A 22,693-nucleotide genomic window follows, 5' to 3' on the forward strand; every position below is an offset into this window, starting at 1 on the left:
TTTTTTTTCAATTTTCTTGACCGTGAGTACAGGAAGTGTCCAAAGCACGACGTCCTGGTTCGACCTGGTTGCGAAAAAATAGAAGAGTAAATACTTCAAGTTCTACACATTCCGCAAGACCGCACGATCACTGACCTCAAGAAAGACCACTCCGGTGCTGGAATAACGCCGCGTGATATAAAAGTCCTCTCGCGGTAGACAACAGTCACAGGTACACAGGGCGTTGGACGATTGTTGGGTAAAGTTGCGGTTCTACTCAAAGAACCCGGCGGACGCAGCACAATGCCACCGTTGCCAGAAATTCGGCCACGGCTCGCGGAACTACAACCTCCCGCCCCGCGGTGCGGTGAATCACACTTATATGAGGCGTGTGCACTGCCGTGCAAAGCGAACTTGGGGGACAAGGCAGAGCAAACCAAGGCGCGCATCAAGTGCGCTAACTGTGGAGGCAACCATACCAGCAACTACCGTGGATACAGTGCATGGAAAAACTACTTCGAGGAGCAGGAAAAAAGGAAAAAGAAAGCAGCAGCGTCCCACCCTCCTCAGCGAAGTACGAACGTAACCGTGTGCCGGCAGGTGGGCAGCGTACGGTTCCCGCGGACAACTCAGCGTTCCCTCCTGGATGGGGGCGATCGTTTGCCAGCGTGCCGGTAGCGGCAATGCGGCCCAGCAAGAAGTCACCGGGGAAGATCTCTTCACCCTGACGGAGTTCTTTGCTCTCGCGGGTTAGAAGATGACGCGGTTTCGGATCTGCCCAGCGATGGCATAATCATCATCAAAAGAAAATCTCTAGACGTTCATCAAGAGAAAAAATCCGTAGGGAGCTTGGCTCTCCTCTCGCGCACGAAAGATCAGTAAAAAGAATCGAAAAAAATCATCATCTTGATAGACAAATCCAGCGAAAGCTCAACGCTGCTTTTTGATGGTGAGAGATTTGACAGCTCCCATACTAAATTTCTCGATTTTCATACTTTTTGTTAATTTTCTTTTAAAGTAAAACACTTAACATATGAAAACTATATATTTTTGGTGCCCAAAATTCCTGCTGAATCGAATGGTGTACTTATCTCAATTGCAAATTTTTCGAACAGTTTTTATTTTAATAATATTCTTGACACATTTTGTGCACCTAATCAATCAATACTTTCATCATAAATAATCATTTTATTGCTTAAAAATTGAATTTTCCTGAGCTCCCTTATTCAAATACATGGAAGCTGTCATTTCTAACACCATTGGCCACCTAGCGGCCATTTCAAACTGGATACGTCTATTATTCGGCGGAACATCTTTTTCACTACTACACTTGCAAGTGTAACGTCACCCGTCGAAATATTATCTGTCACATTTTGTAGATGGGCAATGTGTGTAAACAAAGTGAAATAAATATTATAAAGTGGTGCTAACAAGGAAATTAACAAAAAATCATCAGCAAATTGATTTTCTTGGAGAATTTCGAAAGCAATTTTCTTTTGCGTGATTTGCCTCCTCTCTCTTTCGCGGGTGAAGAAAGCTCACAAGCGAAATTGATTTTTTTGCGATTATTCCATTCCTGGACCTGCCCAAACAAAGCGGAGCAATTTCTGGCCCTTGGGTAGCTAATGATCAATCACATCTACAAAGGATAAAATGCTGTGATTAAGTTATATGCTTTTTCTCTTTCTTTCCCCTTTCCTTTTCTTTAGCAAGTTTATTTTTATAACTATTGTTAGTGCCTTAGTTATAGAAATAATTCCGTAGTATTACTTCAATAGGGCGAATCTGCATTTCTAGATTTTTTTGATTAGGTCCTATAAACATATGAAAGACAATAGTTTATTGGTCCTTTAAAAAAAAACTCTGGATTTGTAAACAAGCAGTCTATCAATTTCGCTCAAGTGACGGTTCACGTCAAGTAAGAAAGGGGTAGACTGCTTGTTTACTAACGCAGATTCGCCCTATTGAACTGTTACTGCGGAATTGTTCCAAAATGGATTATGATGCAACACACAGCTGAAAGGAACTCCAAACCTCTGTTATGAATTGCAAAAGAACTGATTGTATCTTGATTATTTACTAATAAAACCGAATTGAAATGAAAATAATTAATTGTTATTTTTTATCAAACAGTTTGATTTTTTTTTAAAAATCTAAATCTTAAAAATGCTAAAAAAATTAGAAAAATATTCTTAAATTATAGGCCGATGCTTTCAAAGTTTTAGTCCCTCCTAATCATCCAGCACTAAATAAAGTCACTGTTCAGCACTAACAGCGCATTTACAGCTGCGGAAAAAAGCTAAACTGTTTTGACATCTGCACCAAACGCGCTTTTACAACACATTTGCAGCTGGTTTTGGACTTTATATTTCTGTTTTACAGCTGGGCCCCTACTGTTGTTGTTCCAACCCTGCAAAATGTCAAAAAAAATTGAGAGGCAAAAATGTTGTGGTCTCTTTCCATCTCTCTCCCCTGATTCTCTCAATTCTATTTTTGGGTACTTTGCCGACTCAGCTGACTGAGAAGGGCAGTTGAATTATTTGCTTGAACTCGCGGTGGTGCCGATGTGATGCTGGATGTTAATGATGTTCGATGAATCCTGAGACCTTGTCCTCACGGCCAAATGAGGTATGGAAGTTCAGGTTTGTTTTCAGAGCTACATAAGCAGTTTTGTTGTTAAGTTAAATGCACAAATCCTTTGTAAAAGGAGCATATTCCAATCGACCATGCCACTAGGAACTTTCTCTATATTTTTCAAAACAACTCTCTTAACTTATTAAACCGTTTAATTTCATATTATTCACCGCACCGATCAGCCGTGTGTTGGAAGTTCCTCGGGAAATGCCCATGTTGGGCGTTCGAAGCCAAGGTTACTGTAAGACAGTAACCTTGGTTCGAAGCCGCAATGCAATGAAATCTCCAAAAAATGGGAAAAAGTCGGGAATTTATGATTTTTTGTCAAAAAGTCGGGAAAAGTCGGGAATTCTGAGTATACTTGATTGAAAATTATTTTTGAACTCTTGAATAATTTTGTAATATTTTGTGTAATTTTCAAATTGAATTCACTCATTTCTGCTTTAGTAACTTACTTTAAATTTAAGGTTCTTTTCACTATTGCAATATATTTGAGTATAGAAAAGCTGTTAAAGGCACTCAAAATCTTAATGAATATTGGAGTCTTTGAAACAGATTTTCATAATATTTTTTTATGAATCAAATGATCGCTTTAATTTTTGTTCATCAAACAAGAGGTAAAGTTAATGAAAAACTATTATAAAAATAGAACATAATGGCCACCTTAAAATTATGATTCTATTTCATTTTGTCACATAATTGGATATTTGGTAACAGATTCCAACTTGAATTTAGCAATGGTTTTTTTGGTGAATATTTTAAATTGTTTAACTAAATTGATTTAGTAATTTGATTTTTTTTCCAAATGTTGCCCTTGAACTTTTTTTGTGAGTATGGGTAAATTACCTACCATAGATAAAGCTTGATTTTCAGTTTTCGGAAAACCTAAATATCGAATAAAATCCAAAATTGAAAAACTTTTTTACGTTTTGGAAACATAAAGAAAATATTGAAATTGCAAAAAAAATAATCCAAGAAATTTTTAGTTATTGCAAAATTGTTTCTTCAATTATTTTGCTTAAAATAAGTGGGAAAACATAAAATCATATCAAACTTAATTTTCATTGAAAAAAAAAACAGTTAAATACTGACCACTAGATAAATTAAAATTGATTAGAAAATTTAATATCAAAAATTACAAAATTAAAATTAAATTTTATGAATTCCTGGACATTTTTCTAAATCCTTTGAATGAATAATAACAGCAATTATGTTTCAATCATTCTTTGATTTAAAATCATGATGAAGTTTTGAAAAAATAGGAACGCTACTTTAAGTTTAGTTAACTCTTTGTCATTTTCAGTTGAAACGAAGTATCAAAAACTATAGGTTTGCCAATTTAAAAAATAACATGGAAGTTATAAGTATTGTTGAACTTTCGATTATTTTTTCAAAGACTAATTGTTTGTGTTTCTACTCTGAATCATACTAATGAGATTCCATTTTTGAAGTGTTTTTTTATTTATTGTTTAGTTTTTGTATTTACAAAAAAAAATGCCTATATTTAGATTTTGTTCATTGAGATTTCTTTTTCGCTGGTTAATATTGTTTGAAAGTTTTTTGTTTGAAATCATTCTTTAGATAAGAAATGCCTATTATTTGAAAATTCTGGAAAAGTCTGGAAAAAAGTCGGGAAAAAGTCGGGAATTTGAAAATGGAATTTGAGTGGTCACCATGAAAATAGCATAGCATAACGGGTCTGCACCACGCTGTAGGGGGTGCCACAATGGTCAATTCAATATTCTTAGACAATTTGATTGCTGCCCGGTACAACCAAAAATATCTAAGAACGGTAATTTCCACACTGTGTTCCAAGGCTACGCCCATACAGTCCCGTGGGGATTTGGGAGGGGATGTTTTTGTTGTTCACTAGTGGCAAAAGTGCAGGGAACCCATGCGACTTTTAAAAGTGAACGGAATATTATTTTTGGGAGGTTTGGAATGGGGGTTAGGGGAATTTCATCGGGCCGATGAAAATGGTTCAATGCGTAATGTATAAGGCTTTCTAGTCAGAAATTTACCAACACATTCAAAGTATGTTTACATCACAGCTGGACGTTTGTTTGCATCAGGTTTCCTATCTCTTTCTAGCAAAAGTTTTTTGTCAGGCGACTTCTAGCTGGGTTTTTTGACTCACCGCCCGATATGTCAGCAAACAAATTTCGCAGGGCTGTGACAGCTCGAGCTCGGTCTTTGTTTGCATCAGGACACTGTGACGAAGAGTTCGTCATTTTTGGGTTAAACTATATTTTTTTCACTGGGGCTAGAAAGCCTTATTAAATGATTTGAAGGTTTGTAAGTGTAAATGTGAGTCTGTAGTAGGGTGGTCCAAATCCGGACTTTTTTGGGGCTACCCCCTGAAATCAAAGATTGACCCATCACTAGGCTAAATTCCAAATTTGAGCTCATTCTGACCACGGGAACCCCTCCCTCCAATCGCTTAAAGTTTGTATGGGAAAAATCGTCCAAATGTATGGAGAAAAGCAACTGTTTTACTTTTTTACCTGTGGAAGGCGCCATAATTATCCGATTCTTACCATTTCTCAAATGTAGAACCTTCATTAAATTTAGAACAACTTTCCCGAAGACACCATATTTTTAGGATTTTTTCTCGAGAAGTTATTAGCGCCCAAAACTGAACCTTTTTGCGCGGCCAGCTGTAAAGGGCTACCTAACAACGATGTTTATTTCCAATGAGTACACGCACGTGCTCTCTCTCAGGTTCAAAGTCTCTCACGAGCTTGCTCGCCTGCCTGCCTGCCTGTTTACCTACAAGCGCGCGCTGTTTCTCTGCTTGGACTTTTGTCGTCGTCGTTGTTTTCGTTTGCTATCCGCTGCGCTGCGTTTCTGGCATGTTTATTATAATTATCAACTAAAATAGCAGGATTGTTTTGAGATATAAAAGTTAATGTAATATGTGATCAACAAAAGATATCATATTATAAGAGCGTGTGAGAAAGAATACAAATTTGATGAATTAGTTCATCCATGGATCGTCATCTGTTCTGATCCAAACCTAATTGCAAACGTTTTGGATTTTAATTTATCTGCTTTTGTTACAAGAAATGCCATGCAGTTTTTGTAGATAAAAAAGGAAGGAATTTTCGTTAGATTTTTTAAAAACTGAATCCAAATGAGTATCTTAAAGGAAGGCAGCAACTGCAAGATCTGAAGGTAGTTAACGGTTGTGCAGAAAGAGATGTTTCCTGAATCGAATAATTTACAGGTAAACTGACAAAAATGATAAACAGTTGCAATATTTGTTGCAGGTGGTCTAAGAACACAGAAAGAAATGCCCAGAAAGAATAAAAAAGAGAGTATGAATCAAAATTTGCAGCAATAATTGTAAAATTGCCTTGATTTGTTCTGATTTGTACTAAAGTATATTTTTGTTAAAGCAAATTACCTAAAGGATCAACATTTGTATTACCTGAAGTTTTTTTTAAACAATCGAATCATTATCATTTTTCTTTAGCATATACGAAAAACTGCGTGTAATGCTTGGAAAAACAAACAAACCCTGTTCTCATGACATCTGCTGTAATTTTTTAATTGAGCCTAAGCTGTTTTTTAAATCTTTTTTTTAGCACAGTTTTTTTTTTTTTTGACATAATTTAATAATTTATATGCTAAATATATCTCAAAACAAACCTGGTATTTAAGTTCAACATTATAATAAACATGCCAGAAACGCAGCGCAGCGGATAGCAAACGAAAACGACGACGACGACAAAAGTCCAAGCAGAGAAACAGCGCGCGCTTGTAGGTAAACAGGCAGGCAGGCAGGCGAGCAAGCTCGTGAGAGACTTTGAACCTGAGAGAGAGCACGTGCGTGTACTCATTGGAAATAAACATCGTTGTTAGGTAGCCCCTTACAGCTGGCCGCGCAAAAAGGTTCAGTTTTGGGCGCTAATAACTTCTCGAGAAAAAATCCTAAAAATATGGTGTCTTCGGGAAAGTTGTTCTAAATTTAATGAAGGTTCTACATTTGAGAAATGGTAAGAATCGGATAATTATGGCGCCTTCCACAGGTAAAAAAGTAAAACAGTTGCTTTTCTCCATACATTTGGACGATTTTTCCCATACAAACTTTAAGCGATTGGAGGGAGGGGTTCCCGTGGTCAGAATGAGCTCAAATTTGGAATTTAGCCTAGTGATGGGTCAATCTTTGATTTCAGGGGGTAGCCCCAAAAAAGTCCGGATTTGGACCACCCTAGTCTGTAGTGTATTTTATAGAAGCATATAGTTTTGTAATAATAATAAATATAGTAAATAAAATAAATATAAATATAATCAAGACGATTCCAGGAAGCTGTAAAAAAAAGCAGTAAATTAAAATCTAAATGCTCCAGATGGTTCCCATGCTGTTTTAGAAAGTTTCGTTAATTTAAGCAATTTGATCAAATATGGTATGAGGAGATGGTATGTTACAGGAAAGGTATAGGATGAGGAATAATATGAACATTTTTATCATCAAGAAACTAAAATAATGAAATTAAACTCACCAACATAATAAAACGGTTCAACAGCTGCGTAATACCAGGGTGGCCACCGGATTTGGATTTTCAATTTCCCGGTTTTTTCCCGGTTTTCTCCCGAGGCAAGAAGGAATTTTTCCATATAGTTTTAAATCAAATTACAATGTTTTTTTATAGACTGACGTTAATCTAATCTAATCTAATCGAACACAAGCGCAGCCAGTCCTGGAAGAATCTTGTTTTTTTTTTTTATAGACTGACGTTAGTATCAAAATACTATTTGAACGCATACATTTGGTTCAATAATTTTATTTCTCAAGAAAGCTTTCAAATTGAGTACAAAAAGTAAGAATCCGTTTTTAACAGTATTTAGTCCTTAATTTCCATAATGCTTGTGATTTTTCATCTCCATGATCCGCAATTTTTCTTAACTTAAAATCAATAAAAAATCGTATTGTATTAAATTTATGAATAACGTAAATTATTACTGGAAAGCAGGAAATAGCATTTACAATGTTTAGTATGAGTATAAGTAGAAAAGAATTGCAAAAGAAAACAACATTAATGCAAATACTCTTCAGTTTTCTTTGAAAAAGCTTTAGTAAATTCAAGAAGAATGATTCTTCCAAAGAAAAAGTGCCATATGTTTAAACAATCGATAACTTAAAACATTTTTTGCTGATCGATTTAGTATCTTCGGCAAGGATTTAGGTACCGATGAGATGATTTCTAGAAAAAATGTAACTGTCAAAAAAAAAACCCTCTGAGTTGGCCTGTACTCTAGCCTGTACTTCAACCCCTCATCGTGACTCGCAGATCGCGCAAACATAAACATAATTCTCGATACATCCTTTGTGTGAGCCGTGCCAAATTTATTGAAAAAAAGAAAAAATAAACATGTTTGGATGTTTTTAATTTTTTGAGTAACACAGAATGGTAAAAATCAACAACACAACAGTCAAAATTCAGTAAATCTTTTTTTTACAGAATTTTCACATGAGAATTAAATAAAACCCAACAAAAGCTCATTTTTTGTGTTTGAATAAAAGAAAAAGGGACTGTTTGTATTGAAATGACTACTATGCAGTTGAACTCTGAAAATATTGTAATTTTAAAACATCTGAAAAATTTATTTAAAATTTAAATTATAATTTTAAAATAAATTTTAAAATAAAGATATTTTTTCAAACGTTCTAAATTTGAAGTAATTTGATAGGCATTTAACTGTAGAAAGATTCCCAACTATCGAGGTTTTTAAGCGAAGATGGCGTTCGAATGGTGAACGCCCGAAATGTCAAAATCACGCAGTGGTACCAACATTACGCAACAAGTGTGCCATGGCATGACAGCCATATTTTTTTCTAATGTTGGTGCTACTGCGCGATTTTGACATTTCGGGCGTTCACCATTCGAGCGCCATCTTCGCTTAAAAACCTGGATATAAAAATATCTTAAATTTGGTATTTCCGACATTTTAAAATTATACAAAAGTACTCAAATCTGATTGAAAAACATAAGCACAAAGTTTCATAGCAATTTGTCCTTAATAATTTGTTTAACTGAGAAAGCCAAAAATCATCTTACAAAATACTACTGAAAACAGATTTTTGAAATACCACCAAATGTTTTACAGTAAAAATTGTAAACAGTCCGTCTCGATTATCCGAAGGTTTGAACAATAAAAAACAATTCGTATTTTTTTTTATTTTCTTACTTTTAACATCAAATTCAAGTTCAGAGACTTAATTTTAGTCACTGTTGAGTGGTTGATTGCCTATTAAATTTAAAAATGCATTTTTTCAATATTTCATTTCAGCCATTTTGACCGCCATCTTGGATTTCATAATTCTAAATCGTTTTAAAATAGTTTAGGCTGGTACGAATTTTATTTAAAGTTTTTGTCTCCCCACTTCAAAATTGGCCCGAAAAATCAGGGGGCAAAACATTATTTTCAATAAACTTCAAAATTATAATGAAAATTTAAGTGGAATCAACTGAAATCAATTTTAGATCCATTCACCTGCGTTCAGAATCATTTTTAGCATGTTTGGGTTGATTTAAAAATCATTTAAATTTTTGAAAATTTTCGATTTTTATTATTTTTTTTTTGTTAAAATTTTTGTTTTCGTCAAATTTTACATTATTTGAAAACTAATGATTGCAAAACAACTGAACTAGTGTAAAATGCATTTTAAAACACAATCTCCATGCAAATGTTGAAACTGTGGCTTTTAATTTCAATATTTATATTTTTTTTCCACAGGAAAATCGGGTCTGAACTGTATTCTTATTTTTAACGGCGCACACAAGCTAAGCTTTTTGCACCACGATTTTCGGTACGCAAATTTTAGTATCTTCGAAATTATGGGAACTATTGATTATTTATTCCCTGAAGTTAGGGGAAATTTTCGTATGTTTGGCAGGTTAAGCACTCGCTCCTAACTCCATCCAATTTGCTGATTTTCACTATTTAAACAACTAATTATGCAAAACTTTTGATAGAAACTTGCTTGCTCACTTCTTATTGAGCTATTTATCGCTCGATTTCAGTTGAAACGCTTTTAATTAGCTTTAATTGAATGTCAAAGTTCTGACCTGCCAACATTAGAGGCACGCTGGAATTAGATGCTGTTCCCCTACTGTCTACAAAAAAAAACAAAAAAAGGATTTTGACTATTTTTACAATCATATTGTTGAAGGGTTAAATCCGTAAGAATGACAATTTTGGAATAAAAAGACAACAACTTCCTTGGCTGCTGTGCACCCTCAAGTTGATATTGAAATACATAATAAAATAAAAATAAATTGTTTATTGTGCTTATGAAATTCAATACTTATTGAAATAAGACTTCAAAAATCATAGCGCCGAGTAAGTTTTCTATTGAACCGCGAACTTGATCGGAAAAATTGCAGCTTATCAAACATTTGTTTTTTTAAACCGGGTCCGGTGGTTGGTAATCGTAGTTGCTTCTCCCCTCTCGTCAAAGAAATATTCGAGCCAAACATTTCATTAGGGCACAAAAGCAAAAACCGCGATTCGAGAAAATCGCTTGCAAAAAATGGACAACTTGTTTCAATTCCTATTTAAAAAATAAGCATGACTGATGGTATTTTTACTGATGATTCGATAAAACACACCATTATCCTCAACTCTGCTTTACTGCTTCTTAATTTATGTTGATTTTCGCAATAAAACTCATAATTTTAAAAATCTCGTTATTAGGCCCTTTTAGCTTTCCAACTGCTGTTCATAATGGGCCCTTTCTAAATGCAATTTCGAAGAGAACTAAAAGGGCACTAAAGCGCTGTCACCGGATTGTTGTTTTGAATGATGTTTATGGGCCCTTTTGTTTAGTTAGAAATAATGAGGAATTCAGTAGAAATTTTGATAATTGGTGAAGTTTTATGATCGAATGGAGCAGATAAGGTATGTGAAACATTAAAATTCTTCAAAAGTGTACTGAAAAGCAGCCGCGGGCCGTATTCAATATTGTATTTCGACGAAGTTTTTTTTTCTGCAGAAACCCTTGGTGAAACGTTAACCAAACTTTGTTTTGAAGAGAATTAGTGTTAAGAATGTATGAAAAGTTCACTTTATAACATAGAAAGTTCCTTAACCACGAAAAACTAACGAAAAAGAAAAGGGCACAATTGAACTTTTTTTCTGGTTTGGAGTGAACATTGTTATGTGCCCTTTTGTTTTTTTGATTTTTTCAATAGGAAATTGTTTGCTATCAATCTGATTCTTGGAGGGCATGTAGGGAGTGTACTATGGAGTGGAATAGTGGAATAATCCCGAATGTTTACTTTTTGGTTTTGTGCCCTAATGAAATGTTTGGCTCGATATATCATGGAATACTCAATTCAATTAAAGCTAATTAAAAGCGTTTTCAACTGAACTCGAGTGATAAATAGCTCAATAAGAAGTGAACAAGCAAGTTTCTACCAAAAGTTTTGCAAAATTAGTTGTTTAAATAGTGAAAATCAGCAAATTGGATGGAGTTAGGAGCGAGTGCTTAACCTGCCAAACATACGAGAATTTCCCCTAGCTTGAGTCTATTACACAAATTCAAATATTATTTTCCCGAATTCTTCATTTAATAATATTCTAATAGAGAAAAATATACGTTGAAGTCATTTAAGAGGAATTTGTCGAATTTTAACTAAACTTTAAATATTTTCCCGGTTTGTTAGTCGAATTCCCGAGTTTTTCCCGGTTTTCTCCCGGTGGAATAAATTCCCGGGTTTTTCCCGGTTTTCCCGGTTTTTTCCCGAGGTGGCCACCCTGTGCGTAAACTAAATCTTCTAATCTGACTGCATTTTTCTCCCCGCTCGATTAGTTTTGGTTTAATGGATGAGAGAGCAAAGAATATTTTTGAATCTGTTTGTTGGTGTACTCTCTCTTTCGCTCTTACACGGCACAATGTAGTGTTGCCAGTTTGATGAAATATTTGGTTGCAGTGTTGCTAGTAGCAGCATCAAATCAGCTCTATTCCAGCAATTATTAGAGCAGTTGTTTTACAGCTAATTTGCAATCACCGTAGCTGTTTTATGACTGATTAGTTGGTGAATGCTGTTTAGCAGCTCATTTATGATTTCTTTTAGTACTACATGGTTACTTGGGTTAATTTTTGTATATTTTTCACAAGCGGATCGCGATACAACGAAAAAATGGCTCGCGTAGTTCAGCTGGCTAAGACCCACTGAAGATCAACGAGGCCCTGCGAACGGCTTAACCACGAAAACCTATGGGACGCTCTTGGGCGTAAGGATGTCCCAGAGAGGATCATCAACCTCATAAAGACACAATAGGAGGCATTCGTGTGCCGTGTTTTGCACAACGGAGAATGGTAGCGAAAACAAGCCAACGAGGATGAAGAAAAGTCCCAAGAAATCGATCAAGCTCTTTTGTATACAAATCTGGACATTTTTTCGGATCAACAAATCAGTCCTCAAGTAAATTGTACTCATCTTTATTCGCAACCTCTCTCCCTTACTCTCTCGGTGCTCACCCCCTCACGCACTGTACCACTTGCTTCGCTCGGTCGTCTTGCCCGCCGCCGTCGCCGCCTTGCTGATAATGTCCTTGTACTTGCCGACCGTCTGCTGGAAGTACTGGTCCTCCTTGCGCAGCTCCGCCAGTCCCGTCTGCTTCGGCTTGACGCGTCGCGTTGCCTTCTGCTGCCGGTTGCGCTCGTGTTCGGCCTTGACGCGCTTCTTGCGGGCGTCCTTCTTCTCCTCCTTGAGCCGCTCCATGTGGGCGTCCGCTTGGAAGTTGATCTTGCGATTCGAGCGGATTCCCACCCGACCCTGGCGGGAGATTTCCCCGGTGAACTCCTCGGTGGTTTTGGCCAGCTTTCGCTTGCGCTCCCTTTTGGCGGGTTTTGCGGGGGGTTTGTGCTTGTTGGTGTCGATTGGCTGGGCGTGCGGGACGATGGCCATCTGCTCGCGTTCGGTTTTCTTTTGCTCTTTTTTGCGCAGGAATTTTTCCTTCTTTTTCTCGCGAAGCTTTTCCAGCTTGTCCTGGTAGGTTGGGTTGTTGAGTTTGGACTTTTGAAGCCGTTGCAGCTTGATGGTGTGCACCTTGCGGTCCTCGACGCTGAACGACACGATCGGTCGGGTGTTTTTGCCGAAGACGGAGGGGTTGTTGTTGAGCTTGCGGAGGACTTCCAGGGCGATTTCGTGCTTCTTGAAGGAGAGAAAACCGTAGCCACGAGATTTCCCGGATGGGTTGCCGAAAGAGGGCCGATTTTCACGCATGACACGACACTCTTGCGGGTTTTGGTTGGTGAACTTTTGGACCATTTTTCGCAGATCGTTGCTGGTGTACTGCTCGGGTAGATTGTGGATGGTGAGACGTTCGCGGGCAACGAACCTGCTAAGGTTCTTCAACATTTGCGAGCACTTTTGCTCCAGTCGGAGACGTTGCGCCATGTCGGTCTTCGATACGTCTTTGGCAGCTGGAGATCCCGCCATGATGAGACCTTCTTTTAGAAGGTACAGATTTCTGGAGTCTTTTCCGTGTCTTTCGTTTTTCTGGTTCTCTTTGTCCTTGATGTCCTTCTTCTTGAGTGCCTCGACAATCTCGATGAACTGATTGTTGACCTGCAGCTTGTAGCTCTGCTTGCGACTCATGTCGGCGGAATCTTTTAGCTTGAAAATGACGAACGCCGTTCCCTTTGGGTGGCCGGATATGCGTTCCTTGTTGATGAGCACCCGCTCGACGATTCCGAACTGACTCATCACGTCTTTCAGCGAAGACTCGTCCGCGTCGTAAGGAACGTTCTTCAGGAACACCGTTCTACCCTCTTCGATTTCCGTGTGGTTCTTCTGTCTGGCCACTACCGGAGGCTTGATGTCCTTTTTGTCCTCGTCGTCTGAAGGTTCGCTCTTGACAACTTCCTCATCATCATCTTCATCCTCATCGTCGTCGTCGTCCTCCTCCTGGTCACTACCGTCTGCTTCTTGCTCCTCCTCCTCCGACTCTTCCTTGATTTCCGTTTCCTGCACATCGTCGTCTTCCGGCTCTTCCTCCTTAATCTCCTCCTCCTTCTTGACCTCCGTCTTCATCCGCTCGAATCCCTTCTTGTGCATCGCGTACTTCACCTCCAACTTCCGCCCCATAAACACATCCCCGTCCATATTCGCAATAGCCTTGTCCGACTCCTCCTTCTTCGTGTACTGCAGAAAGGCACAACCCACCAACCGCCCATCCGGACGCTTCAAAATGTTCACCTCCTCAAGCGTTCCGAACTTCTCGAACGCCTCCCGCAGCTTCTTATCCGTGATCTGGTACGACACGTTCCGCACAATCAGCCGGCACTGCCGGTGGATAAACTCCCGGCTGCGTTTACGGACCGCGTTCTTGCTGAAACGACCTCCTCCTCCTCCGCCCCCGTCGTCATCCGAGCCGCCGTCTTCGAAGGCATTCCTGCGCTTGGCTGGCTTCGCCTCCTGGTCGATTCCGTTCACGGGCGCTTCGACGGAACCGTTTTCACTTCCCGAATCGTCGGTCATGGTGCCGGTTACGTTTATAAATCGGATTTTTGTACGCGGGAGGACAAAACAGCGCAGCACATGCGGCGCGTGGAACGAGAATGAAAACACGCGAAGCACGTTTGTTTTGAAATCGCACGCGGGGTTGTCAAACGCCCCTGTGACTGAACGTTCGATTAGGTTCGACGGTGCCGGGTGTCACTTTTGCTATAAAAAAAGCTTTAGTGCGATTTGTCAAAATTGTCACGAACCAAAACAAGCACATGTACCAAATTTTCCGAAATAGTTTTTAATTGCACATGTTTTATCGAGTTTTTCAACAGTAATTGGTGTAAAATTTGTTGAAAGAGTTTAGCTTTCAACTCGAGTTAGTTGTACAAAGTGCAAAATGTTGACGAAAAGATTGCTAAGCCATGGTAAGTCCAACTTTTGTAAACTCCTTTCTCGTATTACATCACAGCTTGTTCCGCAGCTTGTCGACGATCGCTGTCCACCCTGGTTGCCCCGGAAGTCGGTGTTCCGGCTGCTGACAAAGGTGAGCATCGTAAAACTAAATAAAAATCATCAAACTCACGAGATTTCTTTTAGCCAGCGAAATCCTCAAACATCCCGACTACTTTGGCGTGCACCGGTTGTTTACGGTGGAGGATCTCTTCAAGGCCAACGTGCACCTCGGCCACAAGGAGGGCACACTGCACGACAACATGAAGGGCTATCTGTACGGGAGCCGGCTAGGCCACTGCGTCATCGATTTGGACAAAACGGCCGAATATCTGCGGCATGCGCTGAACGTGACGGCTCACATCGCCTACCGGGGCGGGATAATTCTGTTCTTCAACCGAACCGCCCAGAACGGACACATTGTGGAGAAGACGGCGATGGAGTGCGGGGAGTACTCGCACACGCGCTTCTGGCGCGGGGGTGTTTTCACCAACGCGAACGTCCAGTTTGGAGCCGTCACGAGGCTGCCGGATTTGTGCATTTTCCTGAACACGCTGAGCAACGTGTTGACGCAGCATTCGGCGGTGAAGGATTGCGCCAAGATGGCCATTCCGACGGTCGGTATTGTGGATACCAACTGCAATCCAAATTTGATCACCTATCCGGTTCCCGGAAACGACGACACTCCAGCGGCGATCGCGCTGTACTGCAAGCTGTTTAAGAGTGCGATTCTGCTGGGGAAAGCAAAGATGAAGGAGGATGCACAGGAGAACCAATAAAAGCTTGCTTTCGGGATTAGTGCTAGTAAACGACTGTTTTATTGCTAGAACTCATTCCCGACATTTCCCTCCCACTCAACGGTCTGGTAGCAAATGACCCCCGCGTCACGCTGCGCATAGGCAAACACGCAAATCTTGTTCACCACCACCGATAACCGACAGCACCGGATCATGTACTTCGCATCTAACCGATGATCGGCATCGGCCAGCACGTGAATCATGTGTGAAGCATGGTAATACAGTGGGTCACCCGGGTAGAGCAGGAAATCACACCCAAAAGCATCACCTCCGCTGATGAACACGTTCTGCTTCTCCCAGATGTCTCGAAACACCCGATACTTGAGCCGTTCGTGGTCTCCGGATAGATCGAAGTCGATGATTGCCCTTTCTGTGTTCAGTGGGTGCTCCATGGGAATCTGTATCAGTCGGTCAAACTCCATGGACTCTACTTTTCGTCTCTCCTCAGCAATTAGTTGCTCAGGATCAATTTGTATGTCTTCCTCCTTGACCCCACTCTTTACCATCTTTTTCCGCTTCCCCTCGACAATCTTTGGCAAATAACTCCTAAACTCCCTGATCCGCTTCTCAACCACCGGCGCCTTCTGTTCGGCCACCTGCCGCCGGACCAAATCCTCATACTGTTTCCGCAACCCATCGTCCGGTTCGCGCTCCAAGCCGGACGTCCGATCAACCAGCGCAACCAACCCCTTCTCGAGGGCCAGCTTCAGCTCGTACGCCGACAGTGCCGCCGGCAGGCCAAACACGTGCGAGTTTCGGGGCTTCGAGGCCGGGACGCCGATCAGGTTGCCGGCGATTCGGTGCGTAAAGCGGAGGGTGAGATAGTCTGAAAAGGTTGATTCGGGATACTTTAGAGGGGTTTTAAAAATGAATCATCTTACCTTCGACATCGTAAATGAATCCACGATTGTGCTGGAAATAAACTGGAATCTTTGAAGGCACGGTTCCCCCGGAATCCATTGCAACGGTTAATCTGATGAGTTAAACCGGGCGATGTTAAGAGAACCGTTTTGTTTTCATCGGTTTTCATCAATCAACATTTTCATGCGAGCCCCTGTGACTGAAGCTGTGCCGAGGTGAGTGGGAGCTTTTTATAGCAACTGCGGGGAAGGAGCTTTCCAATTGGCAAGTCAGCTGATTGGTGGTAAACAATGAGGTGTACGCTACTGTAACGGTATTTGTGAATAGATTTACTACGATTGTGTTGTGTTCACGATAGTTGCCGTTATTTTACTATCAGACCAGCATAAGACAAAGGAATTTAAATGCCCTTAGAAAGAAAGAGAATTTCTGTTGGAAATCTCTGCAAATCTGTAAGACAAAATTTTGAAAAAGACGCTTTTATATCGGTCAATAATTAATAATTATAATATAATAATATTAAAAATAATTCAAAATTATAATCAAAATTATTTCAAAAATATTTTAAAAATTAAGAATTCTAGAGGTTTTTTTTTTCAAAATGTCCTATAAACTATTGTCTTTCATATGACTAGATTTTTATGCAATACAGTCCAGACTCGGGACAGCTCATAACCCGGAGGTTGTATGAGCAGTAAAAGTAAAGTAAGTAAGTCCAGACTCGATTACATGTAGTTGACATTCCATAGGTTTTCATCTTAAGGTGTCTTGATAAGGTCCAGTTTGTGTTGGTCCTAGCCGGGATTTGAACCCCGAACAACAATTGGGTACTAAAGCCCTATCTCAATTTTGATGTACAACGGTAAAGAACACGATTTAAAACAATTTCTGATCACTTTTTTTCATTTTAATGCAAAAAAATGACAAGACAACCTTTTTTCGATGGATCAACTACGGTCCCCTTGGAACGAGCTCTCAAGTAGGACCTTTTCTGTCAAGAAGGACAGCGAGGATAATTTTTCAAAATTGATTTAAAAATCCATTTCAAACTCTTTGTTGTCGTACAAAGGGTCATTGTACTCAGAAAAATAATCTTTATCGCTTTAAACAATAATATCAGCAATCTAAGCTTCATTTTAGGACCCAATTACGAGGAGGAAGCGTTACCACTGGGCTACGTGGCTCGGTCCCGGTCAATATAATACAGTCCAGACTCGATTATCCGAAGCCTCAATTATCCGAAGTTCGATTATGCGAAGGTTTGTATAAGACTTCGGATAATCGAATCTCGAACAAAAAAAATCGTGTTTTTTTTATTTTCTTACTTTTAAACTTGAGGTTCGTGTACGGGTACAGCCTGTACACGGCAGAGTTTAGGTTTGCTTGTACGCGTGCACACGCGGTGCTGGTGTTTGATCGAGTACAGAAAACAGAGAACGCGGTGCACGGGGATCACTGGTTAGGCGCTTATACTTACATCAAACCCTACTTAATGTACCACCCCCGGCCGAGTTAAAATGCGTAACCGGAAAAGAAGGTGTGCATGCCTGGCACGAACACTCAAAGCGTGTTCTAGCGTGCTGCTCGTACTGACTCAGAGCAAGGGTGAGATGTAGGTGTAAGGGCAGTGCGTGTTCGTCGGGAACCTAGTGCATAAGATCGGTCAAGGCCCGTTCTTACACTGAAAATTGCGAATTGCGAACCTGGAAATTTCTGAAAAGTTGGCATTTGATGTCCTCTAAAACATATCAAAAAATGAAAAAATAAAAATACTGTTTTTTTGCAAATCTAGTTTTAGTGACAAAAAGTTAAATGAAAAATCACCAACATTCATTTTGTATCATTTTTTTCAGTGTAGTCCACATCCATACCCACAACTTTACCCAAGACACCAAATCGATCAAAAAATTCCTTCAAAAGATACAGATTTTTGAATTTTCATACATCATTTTTGTATGAACAGCTGCCAAATTTGTATGGAAAATTATATAGACAAACTAATGATGCAAAATGGCTTCTTCGGGCATTTCGAAGGCACCAAAAATGTTTCAGTCGGATTAAAAATTACAAAAAAAAAATCGAATGACCCGCATAATCAAAAACCATCGGGGGAATAGTCCAAACTATATTACTACTAAAAGAGATGTAGTTACCACATACTTAACCATTATCATATAGTTACGGCACTATACAAAACCATAACGAAACTGATCGTCAAATGATGACGTTTTTATTGAAGTAAATCTAATGATTCTAACTATTTTTGAACTATTTGGGGTACAATAACCTTACACTAAACAGTTCGGATTGTTTAGACAACGTGACTCAACGAAAAAATGTACAAGTCCAAATAGTTCAAACAATTTATCAACTTTATTGAGAACAATATAGCAAAATTCCACAGATTTTAGATTTTTATAGTCAGAACCTGTAAGAACTAAAAACCTACTATAAATGCTATAGTAGAACACAATTGATGGCGGCCACATTTTTTTCGATAAGTTTGTATAATCCAAATAATTTGTCAACTTACATGAAGTAAAATTACTATACACCATTGTTGCGAACGTCGGGAGATCAGGGCGGACACCGATTTCGTGAGCGGGAAAACTCAATAAAACACCAAATTTTCCATCGCTACAAAACTGCAATTTTATTGCACTCGTTAATTAACATAAAGCTCACAATATCACAAATTACTTACGACTTTGGTGTCCGCACTACCGCTCGTTGCAAACTGTTGTTTACTTCTGATTGTTCTTGAGCAGTAGTGCGGGCACGAGCCGCAAGCACATACAATAGAACGATAACACGACGATCTTGAGCAGCAGTGTCCGAGGGGTGCGACATTTGCGTTTTTGTCGCAACAAAAAACAAAAAACTTCGACAGATTCTGCGAAGTTGAAGATCGCGAACCACGGCCGGAAGCAAGTCGATGAGCGGCGGAGTGGCGACCGAGAACCTTCTTTAGCGGTGAACAGCAACGGTGAAGTGAGTAAGCGGCGTCAGGAGCAATGGCGGTGGAAGTAGCGTCCAAAATGGTCGAACGGGCAGAAGCTGCACGAAGCCAAGGTCGTTTCTATTCGTCACCTCCAAGACAACAGCGATCACACACAGAAGCGAACCGACGAGAAGGTTTGGGCAGCGTTCACGATTGGCAGCTATCGGATTGCGGCACGGTGAAAGTGGCTCGAGAAGAACCCGGAGATATGCCTTGGCCAGAGTAGCGTTGGAGCGAAGATTGCGGCTGTCGGGGATGCGACCGAAAGGCGACAAGAAGGCGTTCGGCGGGCAAGTAAGCCAACCGATCCAACCGATCGTTCGCTAGTAAGTTGCAGATGCCCCAAGACGTCAACTCGGCAGCTCCAGAACGCGTCAGTGCTATTGGGGTAAAACTCCAGTTTGTCTCAAGCAGGAGTGTTACGGGGGGGAGTGTTGCGTATAAAACGCAGACTGACGCGCCCCTCGGACGCTGCTGGTGAAGACCTTTGTATTCGTTTAATTGTTGTTGTACGATCGACCGGTGCCCGTGCTGTTGCTCGACCAGCGAACATAAGAAAACAAGAGTTTGTGACGAGCGGCAGTGCGGGCGCAGCTGGAGAATCATCTCAAATCCCAGCTGTGTAAAACACCGAAGTTGTGAGTATTGTGATATTGTGAATTATTTGTATTTTTGTACTAACGCAATAAAAATTGCAGTTTTGTAACGTGTGGAAAAAAAAAAAAAAAAAAAAAAAAAAAATAAATAAATAAAAAATAAAAAGAAAAACCAAAATGGAGTTCAACGGGCAGGATTGCACGTCATTCAAGCCGCTTCTTCTAATCCGTCGTCTCCACGTCAGCAGCTGCACACGGAGGCTCGGCGGAGGAACGTTTCGTCACTGTGTTCACGGCCGACAGCTAGCGGGTCTGTGCTGCGCTGAATGTGGTTCGTGTGGAATCCGGCAAGGTGCATTCGTCATGAATAGGAGCGAGGGGGCAGACACTGGTGGCGGCAGAAGCAGAGCAACTGAAGAGCGACAAAATGGACGTCGCTAGTAAGTTTCACTAATGCAACGACGACCCAGTTCAGCAGCTCTAGAACGCGCCACGGAAGTTAGGAAAAACTCCAACTTCGACGAAGCAGGAGTGTTACGGGGGGAAGTGTTGCGAATAAACGCAGAGTGACGCGCCCCTTGGACACTGCTGCTGAAGATCTTTGTGCTTTGTTCTATTGTGTGTGCTTGCAACTCTCGGTGCCCGTGCTACTGCTCAAAGTAGAATCAAATAAAAACAACAGTTCGTAGCGAGCGGTAGTGCGGGCGCAGCTGATGGATTGATTATCCTGGCCTCAGCTGCGTAAAACACCGAAGTTGTAAGTTATTGTAATTTTGTGAACCTTTATGTATTTTAATTGTAATAAATTTTACAGTTTCAACGTGCCTAAATTAAGGACTTCTTCTTTGGGCCGTTCGAGAACCCGGTGCCCGGTTCTTCCGACTTTCGCCGTTCGCAACAACCATACTATTTTGAATTAAAAATTTCTATAAGTCCAAATAGTTCAAACAATATTTCAACAGTATGGAGTACAATTACAGTTTGTTATATAATCCAACTATATGTTAAACGATTGGTACAAAAATTTCAACTTTTATCAAGTAAATTGATCACAGTCGATTCCTCTGGATGATAGAGAACCTTCAACACCCCCACTTCTCCTCAGATTATCAGAAAACTCCCCAAAAGAAGAAAAATGTTACGAGGGCTCATGAAATTGACTTTCACTATTCCAGAAAAAGTAGGCATGCTGTTCTTACCATACACCAAAAATATGTGTACTACATGGTGGACTATTACTGTTCAATATAAAATGAGTCAATTGTTTGGACTACTTGGACTTATCGAAAAATACTTGCCCCCGAGCTTGCTCCCTTCTAACACAACATGTCACCAAAACCACTGAAAAACCACCAACAGATATAGATCAATCGGATAAGGCGGCAGCAGTTCGGCAGCAACGTAAATAACATCACATATAATGGCGGTAAACATTCACCAACTATCGATAGAACTTAAAAATCAAATTTGATTATATCCGAAGTAGTTATCACAACAATTGTAGGGTTCATTTTTGCGGTCTTTTTAAAGTGTCGGCAAAGTAGTGTCGGTAAAGTAGTTTTTCAGAAACTATATAGGGAATAGTAAATTTTTGGGCAAAGACTATTTGACGTAAAATCCAAGTTTATAAAAATATTTACATATGTATGAAAACCTCATATAGTTTTCTGCCTAACAACTAATTTCTCATATAGTAAAATCGACCAAAACTATTTTGGGAATGGAATTAATGGTTTGATATATCGTACATATATAGTTGGGTTACAATTTAATGAATAGTAGAGACCATTTGATAAATAGTTGAGTAACTATTTGTCATAAAGTAGTTATATAGTTCATGACTATGCGGGGACCGAAATCTGAGGTAACTGCTCAATTGATGAATTTTGGAATGGTTTCACGGATACTTTTTTAGTCAAAAATCCCGCTAGGCTTACAAGACGATTTTTGGTCTAAACTTCAACATGTTCAGAATTCGCAATTCGCAATTTTCAGTGTAAGAACGGGCCTTGACCGATCTTATGCACTAGGTTCCCGACGAACACGCACTGCCCTTACACCTACATCTCACCCTTGCTCTGAGTCAGTACGAGCAGCACGCTAGAACACGCTTTGAGTGTTCGTGCCAGGCATGCACACCTTCTTTTCCGGTTACGCATTTTAACTCGGCCGGGGGTGGTACATTACGTAGGGTTTGATGTAAGTATAAGCGCCTAACCATTTATAGTGTGCCTATCAACTTTCATTTAAGCAAAAACTGTTTTATTTTTAGTTTGAATTCAAAAACTATTTGTTATTTTACTGTGTATTGTTTTCTCCTGAAATCTTCCCTATTGTTGAGTCTGTTTATCTGTTGCTATTTCTTTTGTCGCGGTGTTTTGTTTCAATTTTTGGTCCTAAGCATGTTATAAAAGTTTACCAAAAATACAATAGTAATATTTGTGTTAATCCTTTAACCATTCCATAAATTGGGTAAGGGCTCAAACCTCACTTGTTTGAAAAAAAGGGTGAAGATTGAAAACAATAGACAGTAAAAGAGAATTTATTTTATAAAAATCAGGTATCAATAGTAAGAGAATGATGAGCGTATTTTGAAGAATAAAAATGAGAAGCTAGATGTATTAGATGTAAAATTAGACAATAGTTAATGAATAGAGATACAAAACAAGCTTAGATTATAGTAATGATAATTTATAGGACAGATAAAGAATTATTCAAATAAATAAATTCGCAATAAAATCAAAAAAGATTAGGCGAATGATAAATAGACTTGATATTACTAGTACATTAAGGAAAAGTATATTTTTAAGGAAAAAAACAAAACAAAGTTTGTTACAGCAGTATCAATAGATAGAAAAGAGTGGAAAAGCTTTGAGAGATAAGAGAATCAAAAGTTAGTAAAATTAAAAA

General features: G+C 39.5%; 3 protein-coding genes across 3 annotated transcripts; 1 reads left to right on the forward strand and 2 right to left on the reverse strand.

The window, feature by feature from the left end:
- Positions 1 to 12,048: 12,048 nt before the first annotated feature.
- Positions 12,049 to 14,234, reverse strand: LOC6046820 (RNA-binding protein 28). Its single transcript, XM_001863924.2, has one exon. The coding sequence runs from the start codon at positions 14,106 to 14,108 to the stop codon at positions 12,108 to 12,110; it is 2,001 nt and encodes a 666-aa protein (XP_001863959.2). The 5' UTR covers positions 14,109 to 14,234; the 3' UTR covers positions 12,049 to 12,107.
- A 74-nt stretch (positions 14,235 to 14,308) lies between these two features.
- On the forward strand, positions 14,309 to 15,337 carry LOC6046821 (28S ribosomal protein S2, mitochondrial). Its single transcript, XM_038254012.1, has 3 exons — positions 14,309 to 14,503; positions 14,560 to 14,622; positions 14,676 to 15,337. The coding sequence occupies exons 1-3, from the start codon at positions 14,476 to 14,478 to the stop codon at positions 15,305 to 15,307; spliced, it is 723 nt and encodes a 240-aa protein (XP_038109940.1). The 5' UTR covers positions 14,309 to 14,475; the 3' UTR covers positions 15,308 to 15,337.
- LOC6046822 (tRNA-splicing endonuclease subunit Sen34) lies at positions 15,316 to 16,413 on the reverse strand. Its single transcript, XM_001863926.2, has 2 exons — positions 16,207 to 16,413; positions 15,316 to 16,151 (listed from the first exon to the last, which is right to left on the reverse strand). Exons 1-2 carry the CDS (start codon positions 16,283 to 16,285, stop codon positions 15,352 to 15,354), a joined length of 879 nt encoding a protein of 292 aa, XP_001863961.2. The 5' UTR covers positions 16,286 to 16,413; the 3' UTR covers positions 15,316 to 15,351.
- Between the last annotated feature and the right edge of the window lie 6,280 nt (positions 16,414 to 22,693).

Source organism: Culex quinquefasciatus, chromosome 2 (assembly GCF_015732765.1).
Source record: "Culex quinquefasciatus strain JHB chromosome 2, VPISU_Cqui_1.0_pri_paternal, whole genome shotgun sequence".
Lineage (NCBI taxonomy): Eukaryota > Metazoa > Arthropoda > Insecta > Diptera > Culicidae > Culex > Culex quinquefasciatus.

What these genes read in the sequence shown, in the direction of transcription:
- LOC6046820 (XM_001863924.2), bottom strand. Translation starts at nt 14,108, where the DNA reads ATGACCGACGATTCGGGAAGTGAAAACGGTTCCGTCGAAGCGCCCGTG.
- LOC6046822 (XM_001863926.2), bottom strand. Translation starts at nt 16,285, where the DNA reads ATGGATTCCGGGGGAACCGTGCCTTCAAAGATTCCAGTTTATTTCCAG. An exon ending in ATTCATTTACGATGTCGAAG is followed by an intron (nt 16,152 to 16,206) that starts GTAAGATGATTC and finishes CAACCTTTTCAG; the next exon opens with ACTATCTCACCCTCCGCTTT.
- LOC6046821 (XM_038254012.1), top strand. Translation starts at nt 14,476, where the DNA reads ATGTTGACGAAAAGATTGCTAAGCCATG. An exon ending in GAAAAGATTGCTAAGCCATG is followed by an intron (nt 14,504 to 14,559) that starts GTAAGTCCAACT and finishes CTTGTTCCGCAG; the next exon opens with CTTGTCGACGATCGCTGTCC. An exon ending in TGTTCCGGCTGCTGACAAAG is followed by an intron (nt 14,623 to 14,675) that starts GTGAGCATCGTA and finishes GATTTCTTTTAG; the next exon opens with CCAGCGAAATCCTCAAACAT.